This window comes from Ananas comosus, linkage group 13, assembly GCF_001540865.1.
Source record: "Ananas comosus cultivar F153 linkage group 13, ASM154086v1, whole genome shotgun sequence".
Taxonomy (NCBI): Eukaryota; Viridiplantae; Streptophyta; class Magnoliopsida; order Poales; family Bromeliaceae; genus Ananas; species Ananas comosus.
In genome coordinates, this window is record NC_033633.1 from 1235302 (window position 1) to 1258683 (window position 23382).

The window sequence follows — 23382 nt, forward strand, 5'->3', positions numbered from 1 at the left end:
CTCTTTCTTTCCCCAGTTTCACCCTGTATAGAAGAAGCCTTCGAATTCATTGGCATATATAGTATTTCTGCACCAGTAGTTTGGCAGTATTGTACTACTAGAATTATTTTGTATGAATTTTGAAGTTTGAACTGGAGAAAAGCCTCCAGATTCTTATCATCGACGAATTATACAGTTTACGCAACTGCAGATTAGAACTATAAAGTAGTATGTATATCCGCGGTTAACTCTGGATATGTGGCAAAGTTTTTATTGTAGATGTAAAAGTTTGAATGCTTTTCATAGATGAGTGGTTCTATACCCATGAGCCATGAGCTTGAGCAAAAATATTTGATTTTTTCTTTTGAGGGATGTGGGGGATTCAAAAAATCTATGTTTTATCTTGAGAAAAAATAAGGGGCCTGTATTGTTGCAATGTTAGCAGTTTGATTTGAAATATTAATCTTCATGTCAATAAGAGTTTTTTTCCTGCTTCATTTTTGCCTTGAATATCCATCAGTTTGTATCAGATTCAATTGGCGAAGTTTATATAATTGCTTTGGTTTTTTTAACTATCTTTTTAATATCTTCAACATGGAAAAGTGCCTATTCCAAACATTTTGGCTAAATTCTCAATTTTGCAAAAAAAATAAATAAAATAAAAACAAAATCTGGGTTAAATAAGAGACTCGTCAGGAGAGAGAGAGAGAGAGAGAGAGAGGAGAGAGTAATTTAGTATCCACTCTGCTTTTACTACTGCTTCAAATAGTTTTAAAATTTTATATAATTATCAAATTTGAGTGCACAATTTTATGAAAATGAATTTAACAGATGACATAATCACATTAACTGAATTAAATTTGCCTTACAAAGCACTTGTTAAGGAGTTTTTATTAGTAATAAGAAACTGTTAAAATTTCTCGAAACTTGCAACTTAAAATAACACATTTGGAAGCAAAACTCCAGCTAAACAATCTTTCCAATTAAATATCCCAAACTCTTGGGCTAATTAGTCCTTTCCCTTTTCATTATGCCCAATGTCTCCCTAAACAAGTTTCATTATTCAATTCTAATTATGTTTCGGCTTCTTTAATTAACTCATTATAGTAAATAATAATAATAAAAAGGTCTTCACTTGCACATAAATATTCCCAAAGTTTAAAGATACTACATTGATTAAATTTAATGGTTTGCTATTGCCTGCACCAAGTGTACAAGCATACAAAATACACCACACCTCTAAAAGCTCTACACTTTTAAGAATCAGAATTTAACTTATATTCTATAACATTAAAAATACAAATTTATAATTTTGAACATCTACTCGAAAAATTCGTAACAATTTTTTTTTTCTGTTGATTTTTCACGTATACTTGGTGCTTATACTGTTGTTTTCCAAAAATTATAGTTTTTACTGCATAAATTTTTTTTAAAAGAAATAAAAAATATATATTATTGCGGCGCATGGACGTACTTATACACCGGGTGCATGCAAAAGCCTGTTACGGCGTGGGCCGCAAAGCCCACAACGTCAAACCGGGTTGACTCGGACCGGTCCAAACGATTCGGACCCGTTTTCACTATTCTCTACGCTATGGCGGTGGAGCGATTCAACTCCGTTCCCCTCCTCTCTCTCCGCCCCCGTCCTTTCTCCTCTTTCCCATAACGAATTCTCCTCGCCTGTCCCCGCTCATCGCCCGATCAAATCGAGTAGTAACCGAATTTTTTTATATTCCATATACAAAAATCCTAAGAAATATCTCCTACCCTAACCCTACTACGCACCTTCGATCTCGCTCGGTTTCAAAATTCCTCCAAAAATTCGCCGATATTCTCGCGATCGACTTCAAATACCGAGCAGCGATCGAGTCGCGATCGAGCTTTCGATTCCACTCGGTGTCTCCTTCGCCTCCGACGGTGGAGAAGGAGGCCATGGATCGTGGCCGGAAGCGCGCCGACGCCTCCGGCCAGCTTCCGGCAGATAAGCGCCCCTGCAGCTCGTCGGAGTTCCGGCCGGGGTCGTCGGCGGCGGCGGCGCCTCCGGTGACGGCGGAGGAGGGGGCGGCGGCGGTGTTGGCGGCGGCGGCGGCGTCTTCGTCTGAGCCGCCGGAGTGCGACATGGAGACCTCGTCCTCGGGCCGCTCCGATCGCGCCGGGGAGTCGTCGTACGGGTCGTGCGACTCGGACGACGAGCCCGATCACGGCGACGATCGCCCCGGGATCGGCGGCGGCCGCCCCGCGCGGTGCGGCGGCGGGAGCAGGGGGGGCAGGTTCCGGAGAATTCTCACGGCCCTAGACGTCCTCGGCGGCGAGGACGCTGCGTCGTCGTCGTCGTCGTCGTCAGGAGCGCTCTCGGCGCTCAAGGAGCTCTGCGAGGAGCTGTCGTTCTGCATGGAGGACCACGCCCCGTACTTCCCCGCGGACTCCGTTGTGCCGGTGCTCGTGAGGCTGGCCAGCTACGAGGCCAGTCCCGAGGTGATGCTGCTCGCCGTCCGGGCGATGACGTACCTCTGCGACGCAATGCCCAGGCTGGCCGATGCCGTCGTCCGGCACGGCGCATTGCCGGTCCTCTGCCAGCGTCTGCTCGCAATCGAGTACTTGGATGTAGCTGAGCAGGTCCACTGCTTCAGATTTTGCTAGTCCTGATTATTTCAATCTACTTATTTATAATGTATTCTAATTTCTTTTTGTGTGATTCCATGCAGTGCTTACAAGCTCTGGAGAAGATCTCCCGGAAGCAACCATTGCCGTGCTTGCAAGCGGGCACGATTGCCGCCGCTTTAGCTTACATTGATTTCTTCTCAACAAGCATTCAGGTGAGACATTTGATTGTTGTTGTGGTTTATGTGCAAATACGAGTCGTTTTGATCTTATAGTCATGAGTTTTCTATCTGTAGAGAGTTGCAGTTTCAATAGTTGCGATCGTGTGCAAGAAACTTCCCCTGGATTCTTCCTCCCTTGTCATGGATAATGTGCCCACTCTGTGCAATCTTCTCCAGTGTGAGGACATCAAGGTATTTGCTGTTGTGTCTTCTCTAGTTGTTTTGTGCCCTATATTGCATTTTTTAGCTCTATGCAAGAAGAAGAAGCCTTTGGCAAACAAAATATCTGGAGCTGACGCTTTTGGACGTTGCTTGAAGCGCTAATGAGCTTCTGGCCCCACGAGAGGATGCTCCAACTGGAAAGCAAGAAGCTTTTCGGGAATTTAGTAAGGAAGTTGTCAGGGCTTCTTAGAACAAGCAAGTTTTAGGAAAACTTTAGTTGGGCAACGTGAGTTCACTCGCCCTTATTCTTTACGGCTCTAACTGGTATTTTTGCCGTTTATACTGACAGCTAGTGGAAACTGTTGCTACCTGCTTGGTGAGAATCGTGGATTCTTTCTGCAGTTCACCAGAGCTATTGGATGAACTTTGCCAGCATGGGATAGTTCAAAAATGTGTTCATTTAATCACTGTTGATGGCAGAACGATTCTAAGCCAAACTACTTGTTCTGTATGTTTTCGCTTGATCCCATCATTTTCCTTTGTTAGCTTAGCATAACTATGTTGGTCTTTATTAACCTTTTAAACTGCAGAGTTTGATTGGTCTTCTCACCAAGCTTGCCAGTAGTTCCCTTGTGGCAGTGAAGACCCTTTTTGAGCTGAATATAGGTAGCATATTGAAGGGAATTCTGATGGCCTCTGACCTATCTCATGGCGGTCCTTACCCGATTCTTGAAGATGTGCAATCCAACCAGGTTTCTTTGTTTACTAGTTTATTTTGGAAAGTCTCTTTTAGAAATTTAGGATCTGATTATGCTATTCCTGATCTTTACTGGGCACTATGATGTCATTCGTCATCACAAGCTCTAATAATCTACAATCTCATACCTCCCACAAGGAGAGCTCTTGATTGAGGTCGCGGTTCATTTTTGAACGCCAATGTGGTCAACATATAGCATACAATCAATACCTTTCCTTTTGTTTTTGTTTTTTTTTTTCTGCTAAGGTCAGAGATATGTATTGTTTCTCTTAATCAAAATTTGTATTCTTTCTTTTTTGTAGGGTATATTTCTTTTTTACTATTATATCTTGTCAACCAAATTCATTTAGTTAATTTCCTCTTCGCATGTACTTATAGACTCAAAGGCGTTATATGTTGTTAATGCAGCAATGAATGTGTGATAAAGTAAAAAAAAAAAAAAAAAAGGGGATCAAACTAGTCTTAGCTGTATTTATTAACTATGATTAGTAATAGGAAAAAAATGTATATGTAGATAGAGATCGGACATCTCAGCCTGTATTAACATATCCTTATCAGAAATAACTTCTTTGCTTCTGATATACCCTTGTCAAAAGCTAAGGGCAACTCGTGTCTCCCATTTATTTAGGATTGGCGTCGAAAATACTTCTTCGCTAGTTTGTGCTAACAAAATTTTCTGTCAACTTGGCGTGAGCAGTACTGTTCTCAGTTTGTAGGAGTAAGATATATGTGAACACATGTTACACATCTTATTCTACAAATTTGCTTAAAGTTGAGTTTACTCTCTTCCAAATTGTTTTCATGCTTGATTTTCTTTAAGGTTTAAATGAAGCATTGAAAATTATTTTACATAGATTTTCCAATACTACAATAAGGTTACTTTCACGTGTATGCTTCAGGTCCATGAAGTATTGAAGTTAGCTAACCAGTTAATCCCTCCCGAGGCAAGAGATAGTGAGGGTACTCAAGTAGAACTTGCCAAGGAAAAGATCCTGACAGACCAACCTAATCTTTTGCATCAGTTTTCTGCTGACATACTCCCTGCCTCCGTCAAGGTTTGTTAATGTAAGCAACTTACCGTGAAGCCTTTGTTTCACCATATAACTTCCACTTGATATTGTAACAGGTGGTCAACTCTGGTGCAAATGCATATGTTTGCTATGGCTGTGTATCAATCATAAACAATATCTTTTACTTCAACACTCCTGAAATGCTTCGTGACTTACTAAAGGATACGGAAATTTCGAGGTGAAAAATTCATGACTTAATAGTTGTTTCAGAATATGAAGCTATTTGATTCCTGAAATATTACTGTTATGTTTGTTGCAGCTTTTTGGCTGGTTTGTTGGCCCGAAAAGATCATCATGTGCTGTTTTTGACGTTGAGGATTGTTGATACTCTCATGCAAAAGATTCCTGGTGTTTTCTTGAGTTCTTTTATCAAGGAAGGTGTAATTTATGCAGTTGATACACTTTCAATGCAAGAAAAATACCCACAAACAATATCTGAGCAGTACAATGACATGCAACGCTCAGAAAGATGCCTGTGCTATGCATTTGGTTTGTGTAAATTTCCATCTTCAGAAAGGAGAACATGTAGGCTCAATAAAGAAACCCTTTTTACTCTTGCCAAGCATTTGAAGACTACATATTTTACCCATGAAAAGGTAAGTTCTGAGAGGGTGCTGACTGAAGTTCTGCAGAAGCTAAAAACTTCATGTGCAGTTCTAAATGGTACTGTCGACGAGCATTTAAAAAATAATGGCTGTTCCCAAAATGAAGAGTTCGTGTCTCATACATTGGATCAACTAATGAGGGAACTTTGTGGTGGAGAGACTATGACTACCTTTGAGTTTGTTGAAAGTGGAATTGTTAAATCGTTGGTAAACTATTTGTCCAATGGCAAGTACCTCCATGGAGATCAGTCTGATTGCAATTCTTCAGATCATTTTCTTGCAGTGTTAAAAAGGATCCAGGATTTTGCTCACATATCTTTGTCAAAAATGGATCAAGGATGGCAGGATATGGTTTTGACATTATTAGTGCGGAAGTTGCATGCCGCATTGTCCTCCTTTGAGAATTTTCCAGTTATTTTAAGCTATGCTTTCAAACCCAGGAACACCATAACGGACATTCCGGTTAGGCGTTCCACAATGAATCCTTGCATTAGAGTACAATTTGTGAAGGAAGAAAATGAGGCTGGCTTATCTAACTATGATAATATTGTGAGCGTTGAAATATCTTCATCACTAATTGCTATAGAGGAGTATCTATGGCCTAGAGTGAGTATAAACATGGACAAAGTTCAGGCAATTTCAGCAGAAAAAGACATTTCTCCTGGAAACGAAGAAGAATTGTCTCAGGAATCATCTGTTTCTAGCATTTCAGAGGTGCTATTCTTTCTACCATGTCTATTGTCTAAAATTATGATTGTTAGACGGTTGCTGTTATTTGGTCCTTCTAGTTGTTTTGTTGTCAACCCATTTGTGACGAGTCTCTATTTGATGATATTTCTGATAGTTGACTTGCATTGTGTTTTGATGTGTTTCAGAGAAAATAATTAAAATGATTTCTAATAATAAGTGTGATTAACGCTTCTAAGATTTCTGAGGCTCTTTGAAAAGCTAAAAAAGCTCATGTATATTAACAAGATTACAGACTCTCATTTTTTTCTACTGATTTTCTACTGATTTTCTTGCACGTCAGGGCCTCAGAAATCAGGAACGGTGTTCTTCATCAGCAGAATCTGCCTTAGGTCAGATGGCCAGTAAGTATTACTTTGTTTTTCCTTGTCCTTTTTCCCTCCCATCACAATTTGTAGACTTTTGAATATCTTAATTTTTTACTAATATTGAGTACAAATCTTCTTTATTGCACAGGTCAAGTGGAACCGAGAACAAGTAGTGCAACCCCAAGCAATCAAGGTGTGCAACCAAAGTTGGTTTTTGGTTTACAAGGAAAAGAGCTTGATCGCTCAGTCACCCTTTACGAAGCTATCTTAACAGATCAGGTAAATAAAGAGCCTGATGTAATTCTGGGGCCAAAGTTTTGGGAAGAGGTACACATAGTAACTTATAGGAGTGCTATAGAACCAGAAATAAGTGATGGCAAACCCTCTGATGGTGGTTCTTTCTCCTCTCTTAATGGAGATGAACATGGGTTCTTGTGGGAAAAACTATCATTCGTTTCCAGCTTATTGCTTGCTAAGCTCCCTTGCAAACTAGATAAGTCAGCCCATTCATACGATATATTGTTTATGTTGAAAACTTTGGAAGGCTTGAATCACTACTCATTTCATCTCTTGTGCAATCGTAAAATAAATGCTTTTGCTGAAGGGAGAATCAAAAGCTTTGATGAGCTGAAGTTGATGATCTCTTCAGTTCCCCAATCCGAGTTTGTTAGCAGCAAATTAACTGATAAATTGGAGCAGCAAATGCGGGACCCACTCACTTCAAGCTCTGGTAGCATGCCTTCATGGTGTGGCCAACTAATGTCCACATGTTCTTTCTTGTTCTCTTTTGAAGCAAAGCGGAAGTACTTCCGGCTTAACACATTGGATTCTTTGAGAACAAAGCTTAATCTGAATAGAATTGATACAGATGCAGTGAACGAAAGGTGGGTCAATCCGGTCTCACATACACGTAGGAAATTCAAAGTTAATCGCAGCAATATACTGGAATCTGCAACCAAAATGATGGAATCTCACGCTCAAAGTAGGACTTCTCTTGAAGTGGAGTTTAACGAAGAAGTCGGTACTGGTTTGGGTCCCACTATGGAGTTCTATACATTGATTAGCCATGAGTTTCAAAAGGTTGGTTTAGGCATGTGGAGAGAGGACCTTAGCCCTACAACTGGGAATGGTGCTGTTGTAGGTTGTGGTTTTGTTGTAGCCCCTTTCGGTCTGTTTCCCCGTCCATGGTCAGCAGCAATATCTGGTGCAGAGAGCGTGCACTTTCAAGATGCAATTAAAAGGTTTTCCCTTCTTGGCCAGATTGTAGCAAAGGCAATTAAGGATGGAAGAATTTTAGATATACCATTCTCTAGAGCATTCTATAAAATAATACTTGAGCAGGTATGAGCAAATCCATTTTGATTCAGGACTTTTTCATGTATACCCTTCAAAATACATGCGCTAGATTTTGTATCCTCAGTGGTTATGATTTGCATCTACACCCTAAAAAACTACCATATTTTATGTATATACCTTAAATATTTTGATAACCTCCAAATTTCGATTGATTCCTAAAGAAATAGCCATATTCGATTGATTCCTAAAGAAATAGCCATATCTGCTTAAATGCTCCTCCTCTTGAGAGCTTCTCGTGCTGAACAGGTTGGTTTTTCACTTGGAAATGAGGCAATATATTTAAATATTCAGGGGTAGCATAATTTTGCCCCGAAAACTTGGTAGTTTAAACACAGAAAGGTCTTAATGTGGGGCATACACTCAAATATGGTCTATTTTTGAGGTGCAACTAGCAACTTTTGTAGAGTATGCATGCTATACATGTAAATTGAGGCCATGAGGGGGGGTATATGTGCAAAAATCCCTTCTGATTATGATTATTAGCTCTATGCTGAATTGTTGAAGTTTTTGTGATTATAAACTCTTCTTTTTTTTTTTACATTTCTTTAGGAGCTCAGTATATATGACATCCAGTCATTTGATCCTGAACTTGGAAGGACTCTCATCGAGTTTCAGGCTCTTATTAGGAGGAGAAGAATTTTGGAGTCTGTTTCTAAAGAAAATTATAACGGTCCATCTGATTTATGTTACCGTGATAATACTAGAATTGAGGACCTGTGCATTGATTTCACTCTTCCAGGCTACTCTGATTATGTGCTTGCTTCTGAAAGTAGCTCAAAAGTGGTACTTACATTGTTGTACTATATGGTGTTTTAATTAGGCTCTTTAATTAGCCCTTTAACTTATGTTGTTTCTTTTCTCTCCAAGGTGAATATCACTAACCTGGAAGAGTATGTTGCACTGGCTGTTGATGCAACTATTAGAAGCGGGATTTATAGGCAGGTGGAAGCTTTCAAATCTGGATTTAATGAGGTTCGTTATTTTGTGATGCAAAACCTCAGCTGTGTGATATTTAATTGTGTTTTTAAATTAGGATCTTTTCGTGTTAAGAGTAACTCCTGTATGCTGCATGTTCCTTTCATTTTTGCTCTTGGTTACATTTTATTACTTAGTAGAATGCAGTAGTTCAGCAGTCTCTTAAAATAAGAGATTTTTACATCCCTGTCCTTTTTATTTCTATGTTTGATTTATCCATTGTCTATTGAATCAGTTGAAGGGGTAGTAAGCTGATCTGAGAGTACTTGTACTTTTTGGCTAGTTCTATTTGAGTTTTCTTCATACACATATATCTGCAGGTCTTGCCGGTGAAAGCTCTTCAGATTTTTAGTGAGGATGAGCTCGACCGATTAATCTGTGGTGAACAACAAGATACCTGGGATGTACGTTGTTGATTGCTTCTGAATTTTTTTTATTTTAATTTCTTCACTTACTTTCGGATTTTAATTATTCCCAACAATATAAGAAATTGTTTCTGTGCAGTTTCCACATCTTGTGGATCACATGAAATTTGACCACGGCTACACAGCCAGCAGTTCTCACGTCATTTATGTCAGTATCGATTCCAGAAACTTCCATTCAGTATTCTTACATATATATATATACTTATGACTAGTTCCAAATTGTATATATTACTGCAGCTGTTGGAAATCATGCAAGAATTTGAACGCGATCAACGTAGAGCCTTCTTGCAATTTGTGACCGGAACTCCTCGGCTCCCCCCTGGTGGTATAGCTGCACTCAACCCTAAGCTGACAGTTGTTCGAAAGGTTAGTCTCGGTTCATAACCGGCCAAATGAACCACTACCAATTTTGCATTAGACAAAGTGCTTGTTTGGTTTTGCTTCTGGAATTCTAGCCTTTTGTCCAGAAAGCAGAAGCTCACAACATTTTTCTATGTGTTGACAGCTTGGTAGCAATGATGCTGATTTGGACTTGCCTAGTGTGATGACTTGTGCTAATTATCTTAAGCTCCCTCCGTACTCTTCGAAGGTGATTGTTTTGTTCTCTCTTCACGCCCTGTTAGCTTCTTTTCTTCTAGATTCAGTTGAGCTGGGTGTTCTTCTTTTCTTTCATAGAAGGGACGACATAATCACTATTTAAAGTGTCAATTACTTCATGATACTTACACTGAACTTCAATTTGTGGCACTCGAGTTGCTGAACTTTCGATTTTTGTCTAGTTGGGCCACTCCAAGCTTTGTATAATTCCAGTATTGGAGGAATGATTTGACAGCAAAATTTCTTGCCATAGCACCTCTAATCAACCCTCACAACATCTCTTAGAGATATTCTGTCAATCTAGTCGCCATATCATTTCTTAAAAGAAAACAGAGTCCTTGAATCTTTACTTTCTTAGCTCTTAAGATGAATGTTGCCAAGTCAGTTTTCATGTCATATTTTGGAGAAGACTCAATCGGGGAAAATTTAAGTTAACCTGACGGGAACTACGTCATAAGTTTTAGCGACCAGTGATGCGATCTAACCCTTCTCTTATAAACAGACTAAATGTCTGTATCATTCATCTTGGATGTACTAAAATCACCCGATCATCTAATATACATGCTTTCATTAAAATTTCAATATTGGCTGCAGGAGAGAATGAGGCAGAGGCTGCTGTACGCGATAACCGAAGGGCAAGGTTCGTTCTTCCTCTCTTGAGCTAACATTTGCTTCTTGTTGGATCTGTGAATTTGTAAGTACGAGGGGGGAGGTGGTGTAGATAAGGCCTGGCGACTATGGTAGTAGCTGGTGGAGCTGATTGTGGTAGAAACAAAAGGAAGCCCATCTTAACCAGTGCATATATATATATTATATAATTTCTCTTTATGGTAGTAATTTTATTAATGTATAGGTCGTAGGTGTTTAAACTGTAAATATCATCACGTTTTGTGGTAAAACTTTTTTTTACCTGTCAAAGTTTGTGCCTCTTATTTAATCCATAGGTTTATATTTATAATCTTTTCTTCTTTGCTCCTGGTATTTGATCCCAGGATTCGTCATCTTTTGTTAGTTCGTTGGCTCTCTCCCTCTCTCTCTCTCTCTCTCTCTCTCTCTCTCAATTGAAGTAAAACAAAATGAAACCTCCCTCCCTCTGTCTCTCTGTGAATAGAAGTAAAACAAAATGAAACTACGTGCTTTTACATGCCACGTGCTGCAGCTATACCGTAAACTGCAATTAGTTTGCTGAGGGAAATGAGTACATTGGAATTCCAGAGGCAAGCCTGATTCTTATTCTTCTAAGCGTTTCTGATTTGCATTCTTACTTTTGCGTTGCCGCAACATAATCAGTTAAAAATGCCAAGGTCTAATGTGTTGGCCGAGTTAGACGCCAAGGTCTAATACGTTGCCCTTGTTAGACGTGTTATGAATCGAGTACCAAAACCACAAAAGAAGAGGAGCATATAACAAGTTTATATTCAGATCCCACCGAATGATTCCATTCCGCAGCAGGTATGTTTGATTGCTATTCGGCGGTGTCGGAGGATGAAAGGTTTTTGGAATACTTGGTGCAATCGAAGGGCCCAATGTCCAGCGCTTTGCGTTTCACCTGCAAAACTCGAAACCCTCAATATTTGAGTGAAGTAGAGCGTTACTCGAGTTATTAATAGAACATGGTGTCGACGCTATTTTGTGATTCACTAAGATGATCAATTCGCCGCCACCACTATCACCTTGCCAACCAGGCTCTTTCTCAACTTTCTCATCTAATTCCTACAAAAATGAATTATCGTGATGAACATAACAGGACCATACCGGTGACCATGGGCTGGGTTCTGGAAGAGTTTTGTCCGTTGGCGAATTTTGTACAGGCCCTGTTTTCAGTTCCAGAATTTCCTGTTATTTCAAAAAGAGCAAAGATGAGATGGTAACTTTTAAGAGCAATCTTCCTTAAGCAGGCATAAAAGAAGGTAAACAGCTGTAACTCAATTAAATAGCAGTGGAAGTTGATTCCTTATCCACGATGATGTACAGATAATGGAGTGGGGATATAAAGTGATGAAAGTATCAGTTCATCCTTTTTTCTGGTATCATTTCTCCACTTCCTTATGGCTTTATGCCACTTAAGAAAGGCCATTATGGAGTTGCGGTCCAACTAATGGATCCTGAAAAACATTTATCCGAAGACAAATCTGCCCTTCATCACTTTTAATTTGCTGGTCCAAAGACAGGAACCTGGTATGATTCATGCCACCTCGTTGTGAATAAGGGGGGAAAAACTTGTGAGCATTACCAACCAATTTTTTATTACTCCTTTTTATTTGCCAACCAAATTTACCGGTTAAACCACCCCCTACAGTTGCTTTTCAAGCATTAAAAAATAAATAGATCCTGAATTAAGAATTTTCACCTATCACAAGAGGAACTTGTAGCAGAAGGGCGATGCTTTTTTAAGAGTTTTTTTTATCATTTGTCCGATCTAATGAAATTTTGAAATACCCATTTGATCCATTATTTGTTGGATTAAAATGAAAATCTAAGGATGCGATTGGAAGCTCTACAGTTTCATGAACTGACCTCCCCGAAGGCTTCAACAGCAGCAAGCCATTCATCTGAGAACGGCACTACATGCGATTGATGCTTTAACAAAACAGCCTTCACTCTTGACTTGTCCATTTCAGTATCTCTGCTGCAATAAAAGAGTTAGCATAGAGAATTAATGCAGGAAACATTTAGAAAGTCAGCATAATGTTGATTATAGAAGCTTACTCTGGCATTGATGCTCCTTCAGCCTCCAAGGAGATTGAATTGTTCCTATCTTCTGGCAAATTAGGTTGAATTACTTCTGAAGTACTACTCTCTACAGGCACAACTTTTTCTTGACCTAAAGAATGATCTGACATCAAACTTCTATTATCAGCACCAGCTGTTTGTTCTTTGCTCCACGTCAAAGATGACCCTGTTTCCACTGAACTTGCAATTTCAACATTTCCAGCACCAGATTGAGATCCTACACGTATAATTGAATCATAATTTTTAGCTGACTGAATATCCTTGCTTGAAGCCTCAGTCTCTTTAGTCTCCACTGGGGAATTCTTGGTTAAGCTATTTTCTAAACCATCTTCGGCCAGCTGCTTTGACTTCTCTTCATACAAATCCTTCAAAGAGCATAATTCAGATGAAATGTGGGTAGATGATATTTCATTTCCATCAGCTTCTGTTATTGGTGAGAAATTAACTTTCAGACTTTGCTTCACAGTTTCAGTTTCTTTGATAGTAGTCTCATAGTCATCTCTGCCTCTATCATTCTTTTCCAGCAACTGAGATTGCACCTTGTTATCATTATCCACTAATAAGTAACCGGATTTTGACAGTTCATCACCACTAGAGTGGCAACTGTACCCCTCAGAAGCTCTGATGAATTGTGTTTGTGATGACTTACTAACAGATGGATGTATATTGACAGTTGCAGCAGAACAGGGAGTAAAGTTAGCAGCAGAGGACCTCTGTATGCTTCCATTAATTGCAGTACCAGCACAAGACTTTGTTGTAGCAGTGGCATTATTAGATTGTTGCTCAGCAGAAGCATGTATAATTCTGGGGTCATCTATTAATTTCAGGCTAATTGGTTTTCTGAGAGGAGGGATGCCAGATGAGGTATTTTTAATGTTTCTCTGAGAATGATTACCAAATGGAGAAACTTTTCCCTGGAGAAGTTCACAAATAAGATAATCAACAGGAAATAAAATAATCCAATGTTTAGCAATTAATTAGTTCTAAAGGAGATCAAGTTGGAAATAGAAGCACAAAGAAACTTCATATTTTACTGAAAGATACTCATGTGAACACATATCAGGTTTGCACAAACAACCATCTCCTCGGGCACATAGTTATGATGCATGCCTTTTGCTGTTAAATACCACATTTTCAGTGCAATCAACAACCCTATCTGCTGTGCATACAAGCAGATAATACTTCAAACTTCAAAGAGCCTACACCTTCATCTTTGACAGTCACAAAGTACTAATATGCACAGAGGATGAGTCTTCTACTGCAACTTCATTTATAATTAACCACATCAACTGTTGTTGCTTATTTGATGCATTAGAAGCAGTGATGCAATAGATAAAAATGCTTAAAACAGTACAAAATAATTTGTACGCCATGACATATTTCAACAGCAGTTTTTAGCATTACACAGTTGGACATCTCACCTGGGAGAAAAAACCTAATGAGGGAGAAGGCATCCGAAGTGCTGATGGCTTTACATGGGCTGGGGGAGGAAGAGCTCCAGAAACACGCTGACCATATTGTGCACACAATGGAAATACTTTACCAGAACCAACTGAATTAGTTCTTCCATGCACCTCAACTGATTCGAATGAATCTGGAATAATCTTAGAACCAACCTTTGGCTCCTGCAAAGGAAAACAAAACCATGCCACAAAAAAAAACCTCAAATGAGTAGCTTTAACTATATCACATGTACCTTGGAAGTATTTCATGCAAATTATTCTAGATATTAAAGTAAACATCAAAATATGCTCCTTAGGTCTAACCACATCCTTGACCACATCATGTGCCAAAGGTTTAGATGATGGAAGCTCCTTCTTCAAGTTTGATGGAAAGCCCTTTGTGCCAAAGCTCTTCTCAGCATTAACTGTTACAGTATAATATTGAAGATCAATTATTGTCAGAGAACCAAAACGACAATGATTCTTGAACATTTGGAAGGAGATAATATTCTACTTGCACAGGGTATAAAGAAAGAGGGGAAAACAATGTACAAAGGAATACATATAAAGCATACCTTAATTACTTCTTTTTTTTATGAGAGAGGCCGCTTTGTTCATTTTTTAGAAATGATCTCAGGTAGAAATGTGAAGCAACTAAACTTCAAAGTTGGGACCTCAGGTACCAACCTGCCCTTAACTAACTGCTAGGTACGGGAAAAACAACATACAATGGGATACATATAAAGCATACCTGAGGCATTGCATTGATTAAGCTTGGAGGAGCATTTTGTAGTTGAACTGGTATTCGTGGAAGGTACAGGAAGAGAAGAAGCTTGAAACTTAATGGGCATGAACTTTGGTATTTTTGATGCAGAATTTGTAGCATTTGCATTTCTAACGCTCTTTTGTGTAGATCATAGTTAAGGGAAAAAAAAAAACTCTACAATATAGCCATGGGAAAACCTCTCAACAACTGAGATTGCATTGAACTTTACCAGCCTTAACATAATAAGCATATGAAAAGAGAAAAAAAAAAAAACTATTACAAAAGGATATGACTTCATAGCCGGTGACAGCGGTAGACTTCTGGTGATACTTCTGCCTGAGTTTATCTTCCTTAAGCTCTGAAAGCAATGCAAAAGCAATGAGAAATGTTACATAAAGAGTTATAATATACATTGGGTGGCCAGACTGAGGACTCAGTGGAATAATTAGATTGATCTCTATATTCTTTATTTACTCGGATTCAATCAAAGCAAATTAGCTAAATCAGCTTAATTGAACAAACTATACAAGTTGGTGGAATCAGGCCAATCTTTTGACTGTCGGTTGAGAGTTACTGTGTATAATTGCATATAGATTGTAAATAAGAGAATATGGTTTTGAAAAGTTATAGACTTCCACAATGCAACAGAACAGCATTTTGTACATCATTATAGAACTAACTACCTGCGCTTGTTTCTCTTCCTGAAATGAAACTTCTGGGGTCGAAAATAACTTTTGATCCTTGACATTTTTCATGCCAGACTTAGCATATACCTTTCTACCATTACTCTCTTCGACGCTACAAAGGACAGATTTATCACCAGACTTCTGAAACCCTACTGATGGGGACATTTCTCCATCAATTTCAAGTATAGCATTCTCATTTGATCCAGCAAGAGACCCACTAAGGACAGACAACTCCAATGTGTTCAGCACACCTGCAAAATATGGTCAGTGTTCAACTGCTCACATAAGAAAATCAAACAGAAAATTTGAGTCAAATACCTTCTTCAGTAAGGAAAGCAGGGTTCCAAGCCAAGCTTTTTCTCAAGTTACAACCCCCAACCCTTTTTGCCTTCTTCATTTGCAGCGCCACCTCTTTCCGAAATTTTGGGACATATAAGGTATCCTGTGAAACTTCACAAATATTCTCTTTATCTCCTATATCTTCTTTTGATGGACATCCTCGTTTAAGACCGGTATTCTCTTCCATCAATCCTTCAATTGAGAGGGCAAATCCAACTTTTAGTTATTTTAGGAAATCATAACAGAGGATAACTCAATAGAATGACTTCAAAAGGCAACGAAGTAACAACTAACAATATAAGAGATTCCTTATATTGTTAAAGGCAGGTGTGTTGTCATTTTTGTCAAAACAACGAAGGAGCAGAGCTGGTACTAAATATATGACACTTGGTATCCTAAAACTTCTAAAAGGGTAGGAGGGGAATGTAATAATTGCAATTGTCCATGTGAAAAGAAAAGCAAAAAGAAGAAATGACCTAACTTTAAAACATGAAATTTTCATCAACATAAGCTTAATCTACTAGAGAATGGTTGATTATGTTTTGTACATTCCAGCACTTCTTGGCAAATTGATAGACCTAACAAATGGATTTTGAAATACCTAAGTGAAGTTTCTGATAGTGAACATGCATGGCAATTATCAAATTCTCACTCCAATACCATGTCAGCAAATACTTCCTATCCAAACAAAAGCAATTTGTCGAACTAAGGTGTTACACACTTGAACTAAGAATTTAGTTCACTTTAAAAAAAATTGCTGCTTTAAAATAGCAATAATGCAAACTATCACTGGAGTATAGATTTCGCGAGCTCTACCAGATAAAGATAATGAGGCACATTAAAATGAAAGGGAACATAAAGGATATAATCACCAAATTTCTATCATTTCATTCCTCAGCTTTTTACACAAGTAGCGTGTATTCAGTAGCCACTCCGAAAACCGAGATCAGGAACAGATCATAGAGGAGAAATGCTCGAAGTAACACGCAATCTACGACGCCGATATGCAGGAAAATTCCCAGAAATGTACCGTTTCGACATTGTGGCAACGGATTCTTCAGGTAGATCTGAAGAAGCCCTAATTTACTAAAGTAAGCTCGGAGAGCATACGAGTAAGAAGAAACCCTAACCCTAGGCGAACTCACCGGATCCAGCCGCATTGGCCATGGGCGATCTCAGCGCCGAAGCTTCGGCCTCTTCGATCGCTCGCACGAAGGAGAGATCGGGAGAACGAGATCCCATTTTCTACTTCGCTTGATATTGAGCTCCCGACTCGGCGTATCACACCGAGTGAGCGAAGAGTTTTTATTTTTTTATTTTTTTACTCCGAAATTTTAAAGGCTTAAAGAGCGGGAGTGGGAACTACGGATGGTGGACACGTGGACGGCTAGGAAGCACGCTGATGCGGTTCCGGGATTGCGAACACCGCGAACCCACGTGGGCCCCACGTGTCAGAATCACACGCAACCGCGGTTTAGAGGCATTGATCGGCTTGCTTGGACCGGGTTTATACACCTGAACTCAGTATAGTTCACATATGAAAACAATGGGTTTATTTTTATATTTTAAATTGAGTTTATTTTTTAAAAAAATAAATAAGCAGATATTTTATCTAAAAAAAAAAAATCTCAGCCTTTACTATGCTTTAAATTAACACTGTGAAAAGTACTATTGGTTTAAATTACATTTTGTTATTGAGTTTAACAAGATTGAGCCATGATGGAACTTTTGATCCATGTGGTAGCATCTTCTTACGTGGAGTATAAAGTAGTTTGGTGAAGGCTTAATTACACCTTAGTGCGTTGTATTTAAATAAATTTTTTTTATCTGTTATACTGTATTTTTCTTTTTTTGGAACTATTATTGATTTTTGTGGTCTTCTTACCAACCTCAATAATGTACGATGATATTTTTTTTTCATTCACAATATTGTAGTGTTATTTTTTTTTTTAATAATATTATTAAACTATTATTTTCTTGTTAATCTCTGCATATTTCAAAATCTATTTTTTTTAGATTGAGGTTAACAACTCTATTGAGAGTCCGTAATTAGATAATAGAAAAAAAGAAAAAAGGATCTCTCGCATAAAATTATTGAAAGTTTCTATTAGCTTATTTTTAACTTTTTTTTCTACTATTTCTAGGTATTTTCTTGATCTTTTTAATCAAAAAAGCTAAATATAATACTACTTTCAACCTGTTTTTTTTAACAGATTTCTTCTTTTAATACAGAGATTTTTTTTTTATCTATTCTCTTAAAGAAAAAAAATAGTACAATACAAAAAAAGGCAAAAAAACCATAAAAAAAATATAGTATAGTATAATTAAGTCTTTACAAAAATACTATTTTAGTACTACTAGAAGAATCTGTATAGTGAAACCCCCTTTCAACAACTTTTTGCAGCCACTAATAACCGAGCCTAGTAAACCACAACAACCGAGCATTTTTACAGATGAGGGAGAAAAAAATAAATAAATAATCTTACACAGAGCCCAAAATCATTTTTCATTAAAAAAAATAAAAATACAATAATATTTCGGCGAAAAGTTAGGAAGAAATTCACAATATCAGGATATTCAACAAAAAAAAAAAAAAAAAAAACACATCAATTCGGGTCATCACACACAAGTACATTGAACCATCGAAAGTCCTAACAAAATTATAATGCTATGTGACCACAATAATGAAAACAGCAACAATTTCCTAATAACTCCACTCGTACATATCATCATCCTCTTTTTTTTTTTTTTTTTTAATGTTTCGCGATCACAAGAAAAAAATAAAATAAAAAAGAAAAGCATGATGTCTAAAGTATATACAGAAGCAAGGGGAAAAAAATTGCACCATATTACCCAACCAAATTACGAGAACAAGAGTACAATGGAGAACCAGAGGCAAATGCCATACTTGTTGGGTCGGGTCTAGCTTGATAACTATGGCCCAGTAACTCAGCGCCTTCTGCGAATAACGATCCATCGCCGGTTACTGCACGAGTACAAAACCAATCGTCAGTTCCAGAGCAAGAACTTACATTTAGAGCGAGCCAAAACTATTAGATCTACCTCAGGTCAATTAATTAAAACAAGGGGATAATTGCCTAAATGTCATTCGATAAGCTGATCGGAGAAAGTCAAATGCCCTTAACCTCTTAGTGCAAACCATTTTGATAAGGGTTGGGAATTTTTTTTTTCTTTTTGAGGAAAAGTCAATAGGCAAATTCATTTAAAAATTGAAATCAGAATACACAACATCAGCACAAACGGAGTTTCAAGGGGTTAATCAAGTATACAATGAAATCTCAATTCCTCTTTGGCTAAATAATGAGCTATTATATTCTCATTCCTGCCAATATATTGAAGCTTAATGTTAGGATGCTGCAGCTAAAGTTAACGACAATCCACCACCAGTGCTACAATTGTCCATCGGAAGCCGCCGGTGGATCCAAAATAGAATATATAACATTTGCCATAACTGTTTCATCTTTCAATTTAAGATGAGGCACAAAGAAACGGTGGTATGATGAGTGGTTCACTTTTAAGGGATCCGAGCTATGGAACTTGGAAATTTTCAAGTAACTTAAAGAGAATCAAAATGATAAAACAGGAACAGAACCTTCTACAAGAGGCCAGTTGTTTGCAATAAAAGTATGGCGCAACAGAAATATTCTACGAGGAAATATGTACGTCTCATGACAATCGACATGAAATGCTCTAATTGGTAGTCATAATAACTGATATATATTTGGTCCATATCTATATGTCAATATTAAGAAACATCAGCATGAAAAAATTGCCTTGAGTAGCTCAACAATTTGATTTTCAGATTGAAATTTCAATATCGATGATATAAAACTAGAAGACAATAAGCATAAATCACCTGAGGTTGCATGTAATTCATGCCTTGATTGTAAAGTCCTTGTTGACTCAGCTGATGGATCAATACAAAGCCAAGTCATTCTCTGAAGGCTATAAAATACGGCACTAAAACAAATAAGTTATAACACACAATTTACCCCTTGGGTGCTTGAGCCTTGCTGAGCCCCACCAAGCAGAAGAACCCCCCCATCTTTCTTAATAGAGCCATCTCCGCCCTTAGCACCCAACTTACTATCCCCCTATTGGATATTGCAACACCAACCATATCAAACATCCGTTATGATTATTTGTGAAAATGGCTCTCTCCTCGTAGCATCACAAGAAAGAAGAATTGTCCATCACATCACAAATAGTTTAATTGATATTAATATAATAATATAAGAGGCGCATCACAGTTTTCTTAAGAACTAAGAGTTTGTATATATAATTCAAATTTAACAATAAGGGTTTGAGAATTTCGTTTTGGCCAGGTATGCATCTTTTAATAAGTATGATAGTTACAGATACCCTCCCTGCTAAGTAGGGTTGGAAAGACCCATTAGTTGGATGAAAAAATCCCAACCCACTAGTTGGATCAAAAGAATCCCCATTGTCAATTTGAATATTAGTAAAATTCATGTACAATTTCACTAGATCTGTCGTTAGAAAAGATCAAATTACATAAGCCCATGGATCTACTAAGTGTCGGAAGCCTATATTGAATGAAAAGATTTAAGAACATGTGGAACATGTTTATTGCGCAAAATGAATTTGTTGTGATAAAAGTAGGTCACTAGGCATTAGAATCTATATGCCATATGGATATCAATTCCCAGTGAAGTTTGGAAATGGTGAGAAGAAGTAGAAATAAAATGGCTAACTAGTATGTTTAACCAAATTTCTAGTACCATTAAAGCACTTGAATAGTGAAGATGCCATGAGCAAGACAGATTAATATAGAAAATAACTGATATAGACGATTGTGAAGTTAGCAATGGACAAAGCTAATGAATCATACTATTATAAAAGCAAGTACCTGAACCCATTTATCTGATTAATACTGAGATTTACAATTGAAGGAACACACTTAACAGAATTTTTTTTATTAATAGCCTTAAAAAAATACTATAATTATAAAAAGTCCTCTAAAAAATTTATTTACAAAACTAGATCTATACGGTGAATAAATTACCGCTTTTTAAATGCGGTAAATCATTCACCGCTTACTTCAAAAGATTAAAATTATTTTAGTGTTTAATACTATACATCTTTTGAAGTTTGGATGTAGGAAATATATAAATTAGGATAAAATCGGTGAATCATTCACCGTTTTTAGAAAGCGGTAACGATTCACTGCTTTTATCAGCCTATTTTTACAAATAAAAATTTTGAATGCTTATTTTTATATTTAAAAATTTTTGTAGGCTTAGTAGCCCAAAAACTCCCACTTAACCAGCAGGCGAAAAAGGAAACAAGTAGCTAGTTGATCAAGCAATATGCATATTATTACATAATATGTCGAGGTGAGTATATCATTATTAATCATGATTCACATTTTGAGTGCTAAATTTTTATTCTTCTCTAGTAGGAAGATGCATGACAACATGGTAAACAATTATGAGCAATTAGAGGTACGAAAACTTAATATCACACCACCATCTTACAGCACCATGATTCAACTACAAAGAGAAGTTCAAGATCACATACCTCCAGCTGGAGCAATTATCCAACCGGAAAACATGCACAAGAGAGATAGAAGTATAATTAGACTAAGATAAGAGGAGAGAAAAAACAAAAGAAAAGACACTACCAAATCTAATTAAAAAGTTTACAAATCTCAGCTGAAAATATAATCTAAGACTAAAATCAGTGGATTGTAAAGGGAAAAATAAAAGAACCTCTCTATATTTCTGCAGGTACAGCTTCAGCGGCTCGATGTAGTCCTCGAAACCCAGCGTCGCCATCGCCCACAGCAGATCGTCGCCGTTGATAGTCTTCCTCTTCTCCCTCTGGCACTTATCGCTCGCCCTACAACAGCATATCATTTCAGTCCCAACAAAAAACACAAAAACGAATCAAAATCGAAACAAAACCAGAAAAAAAAAAAAAGGGTACAAATTCGGGAGAAAAAGAGAGGGATCGATCTCTCACTCGCTGGTGACGAAGCTGATGAACTCAGAAACGCACTCCTGCACCGTTTCCTTCGCCTCCTTGGCGATTTTCCCATTAGCGGGGATACCCTTCTTCATGATCCTACTAAGGTTGGCGATGGGGAGGAAGCGGTCTTGCTCCCGCACGTTGGACCGGGGGCTCCCGTCCCCCCCGCTCTCGTGGCTCCCGCCGCCGCCCGGGCTCGCCGGAGCGTCCGCCATCGCGGGAGAGCCCTATATCCATCGCCACGGCCGTGATCAGAAACCCTAGGTTGTAGATCCGAGCTCGGATCCGGCTCGGGAGGAAACCCTAATCGGTGGGAGGGGATGAGAACGAGAGGAGGAGAAGAGCGTACCTGTGATTGGTGAATTTGTATTTAGCGCGCGCGAGGGGGGGTGAGAGAGAAAGAGGAGATCGGTGTGGGATTTTTTTTTTTTTTTGGAATTTTTTGGGTGATGAGGTGTGGTCGGGGAGCGGAGGACGGAGATCGGACGCTGGAGAAGAGGGGACGGAGGAGACGACGGGGATGAAGTGTTGGGGAAAAACGTTTCGATATCTGCACCGTCCGTCCAGTTCGCTCCCTTTCTTATATAGAAGGGTCCCCACCAACTTTGTAACTGTCCCTTTGCTTTTGCTTGTTTTCGGCCCCTCTTTTTTGAAGTATCTTTTTTTTTTCCCGAATCTTTAGGACTTATTTGTTTCGTGGAAATTTCGCACTAATAAATCTGCAGCACCTTTCGACTTCATTCACCCTCCATAATGGCCGGTGGAAGATGCGATGATTAATTTTAATCATATCGAAAACTTGTGATTTTCCACAATATATTACAGTAAGTTTTCCGTCCAAACCAAATCCGAAATCATAAAGACTGCTTTGAGTTCGCCAAGCTCCCCAAGTTTATCTTCTGACTTACAGCCCCTTTCTAACACGCCAAAAATGTAAGTTTCTCGACGCAATTGTAAGATACTGCAGTAAGTTTAGTTTCTTTTCCGACTTCACCTTATCAAATATTGAATCTCAAAGACAGCTTGAGTTTACCAAACTCGCCAAGTTTATCCTCTGACTTCAACACTTTCCAACACGCTTAAGACATGTCGAGCCAACACAAGTTGTAATATCTGATAACTAATGCATCTCACATCGTCTAAGACAAGTTAATTATGCCAATACAAGTTTATCCTCTGACTTCAACACTTTCAAACACTTTCAAACACACTTAAGACGTGTCAAGCCGACGCAAGTTGTAATTATCCGATACCTATGCATCTCAATGGTGCCATGAAATTGCAATTTCTCACCCTACTAATGACAGTAACTCATGGTATGTACGACAGTAAATGAATCTACATGTAAGGGTCCTCATTCCCTCGTGCATTGTTAATATATTAAGTACATCTAAAATGAAAAATTTTGATAGGTTTAATTTAAATATGATATAAATTGATCAATACATAAACAATGAGACCTTTTGTGCTTTACCTCCCGATAAATACAACAGAACTGCAACAGCCCACTATGGGAACCACCCCATGGAAAATGCATCACTTCCCATGTTATTTGCCCGTGGCCATAGAATTCAAAACAAAGATAGCAATGCTCAGAACTT

General features: G+C 38.2%; 3 protein-coding genes across 5 annotated transcripts; 1 reads left to right on the top strand and 2 right to left on the bottom strand.

Moving 5' to 3' along the window:
• LOC109719489 (E3 ubiquitin-protein ligase UPL4) lies at positions 1575 to 10761 on the top strand. Its single transcript, XM_020246212.1, has 17 exons — positions 1575 to 2595; positions 2685 to 2795; positions 2877 to 2993; positions 3313 to 3471; positions 3554 to 3715; positions 4620 to 4775; positions 4847 to 4968; positions 5050 to 6109; positions 6426 to 6486; positions 6599 to 7791; positions 8356 to 8589; positions 8674 to 8778; positions 9102 to 9185; positions 9286 to 9354; positions 9444 to 9572; positions 9712 to 9795; positions 10398 to 10761. Exons 1-17 carry the CDS (start codon positions 1912 to 1914, stop codon positions 10461 to 10463), a joined length of 4596 nt encoding a protein of 1531 aa, XP_020101801.1. The 5' UTR covers positions 1575 to 1911; the 3' UTR covers positions 10464 to 10761.
• Positions 10955 to 17054, bottom strand: LOC109719169 (chitinase-like protein PB1E7.04c). 2 transcript variants are annotated; one of them, XM_020245714.1, is made up of 11 exons: positions 16915 to 17054; positions 15749 to 15961; positions 15428 to 15681; positions 15035 to 15102; positions 14730 to 14887; positions 14303 to 14403; positions 13958 to 14161; positions 12513 to 13450; positions 12321 to 12429; positions 11559 to 11639; positions 10955 to 11352 (listed from the first exon to the last, which is right to left on the bottom strand). In XM_020245714.1, the coding sequence occupies exons 1-11, from the start codon at positions 17009 to 17011 to the stop codon at positions 11269 to 11271; spliced, it is 2307 nt and encodes a 768-aa protein (XP_020101303.1). In that variant the 5' UTR covers positions 17012 to 17054; the 3' UTR covers positions 10955 to 11268. The 2 variants fall into 2 exon arrangements, with proteins under 2 accessions (XP_020101303.1, XP_020101302.1); XM_020245713.1 differs by having other exon boundaries at positions 12321 to 12432.
• Positions 18380 to 22344, bottom strand: LOC109719691 (nuclear transcription factor Y subunit B-like). 2 transcript variants are annotated; one of them, XM_020246474.1, is made up of 7 exons: positions 22131 to 22340; positions 21776 to 22008; positions 21523 to 21652; positions 21332 to 21337; positions 19783 to 19884; positions 19647 to 19697; positions 18380 to 18755 (listed from the first exon to the last, which is right to left on the bottom strand). In XM_020246474.1, the coding sequence occupies exons 2-7, from the start codon at positions 21994 to 21996 to the stop codon at positions 18753 to 18755; spliced, it is 513 nt and encodes a 170-aa protein (XP_020102063.1). In that variant the 5' UTR covers positions 21997 to 22008; positions 22131 to 22340; the 3' UTR covers positions 18380 to 18752. The 2 variants fall into 2 exon arrangements, with proteins under 2 accessions (XP_020102063.1, XP_020102064.1); XM_020246475.1 differs by lacking the exon at positions 21332 to 21337 and having other exon boundaries at positions 22131 to 22344.

Excerpts from the sequence above, each read along its gene's own strand:
- LOC109719489 (XM_020246212.1), top strand. The coding sequence starts at position 1,912 with ATGGATCGTGGCCGGAAGCGCGCCGACGCCTCCGGCCAGCTTCCGGCA. Across the intron at positions 2,796-2,876 it reads TCTTCTCAACAAGCATTCAG|AGAGTTGCAGTTTCAATAGT; the intron begins GTGAGACATTTG and ends TTCTATCTGTAG. Across the intron at positions 8,590-8,673 it reads CTGAAAGTAGCTCAAAAGTG|GTGAATATCACTAACCTGGA; the intron begins GTACTTACATTG and ends TTTCTCTCCAAG.
- LOC109719169 (XM_020245713.1), bottom strand. The coding sequence starts at position 17,011 with ATGGGATCTCGTTCTCCCGATCTCTCCTTCGTGCGAGCGATCGAAGAG. Across the intron at positions 15,682-15,748 it reads TGCTTTCCTTACTGAAGAAG|GTGTGCTGAACACATTGGAG; the intron begins GTATTTGACTCA and ends CATATTTTGCAG. Across the intron at positions 14,404-14,729 it reads TAATCAATGCAATGCCTCAG|TTAATGCTGAGAAGAGCTTT; the intron begins GTATGCTTTATA and ends ATACTGTAACAG.
- LOC109719691 (XM_020246474.1), bottom strand. The coding sequence starts at position 21,996 with ATGGCGGACGCTCCGGCGAGCCCGGGCGGCGGCGGGAGCCACGAGAGC. Across the intron at positions 21,653-21,775 it reads ATCAGCTTCGTCACCAGCGA|GGCGAGCGATAAGTGCCAGA; the intron begins GTGAGAGATCGA and ends ATGCTGTTGTAG. Across the intron at positions 19,698-19,782 it reads AAGGCTCAAGCACCCAAGGG|CTGAGTCAACAAGGACTTTA; the intron begins GTAAATTGTGTG and ends TTGATCCATCAG.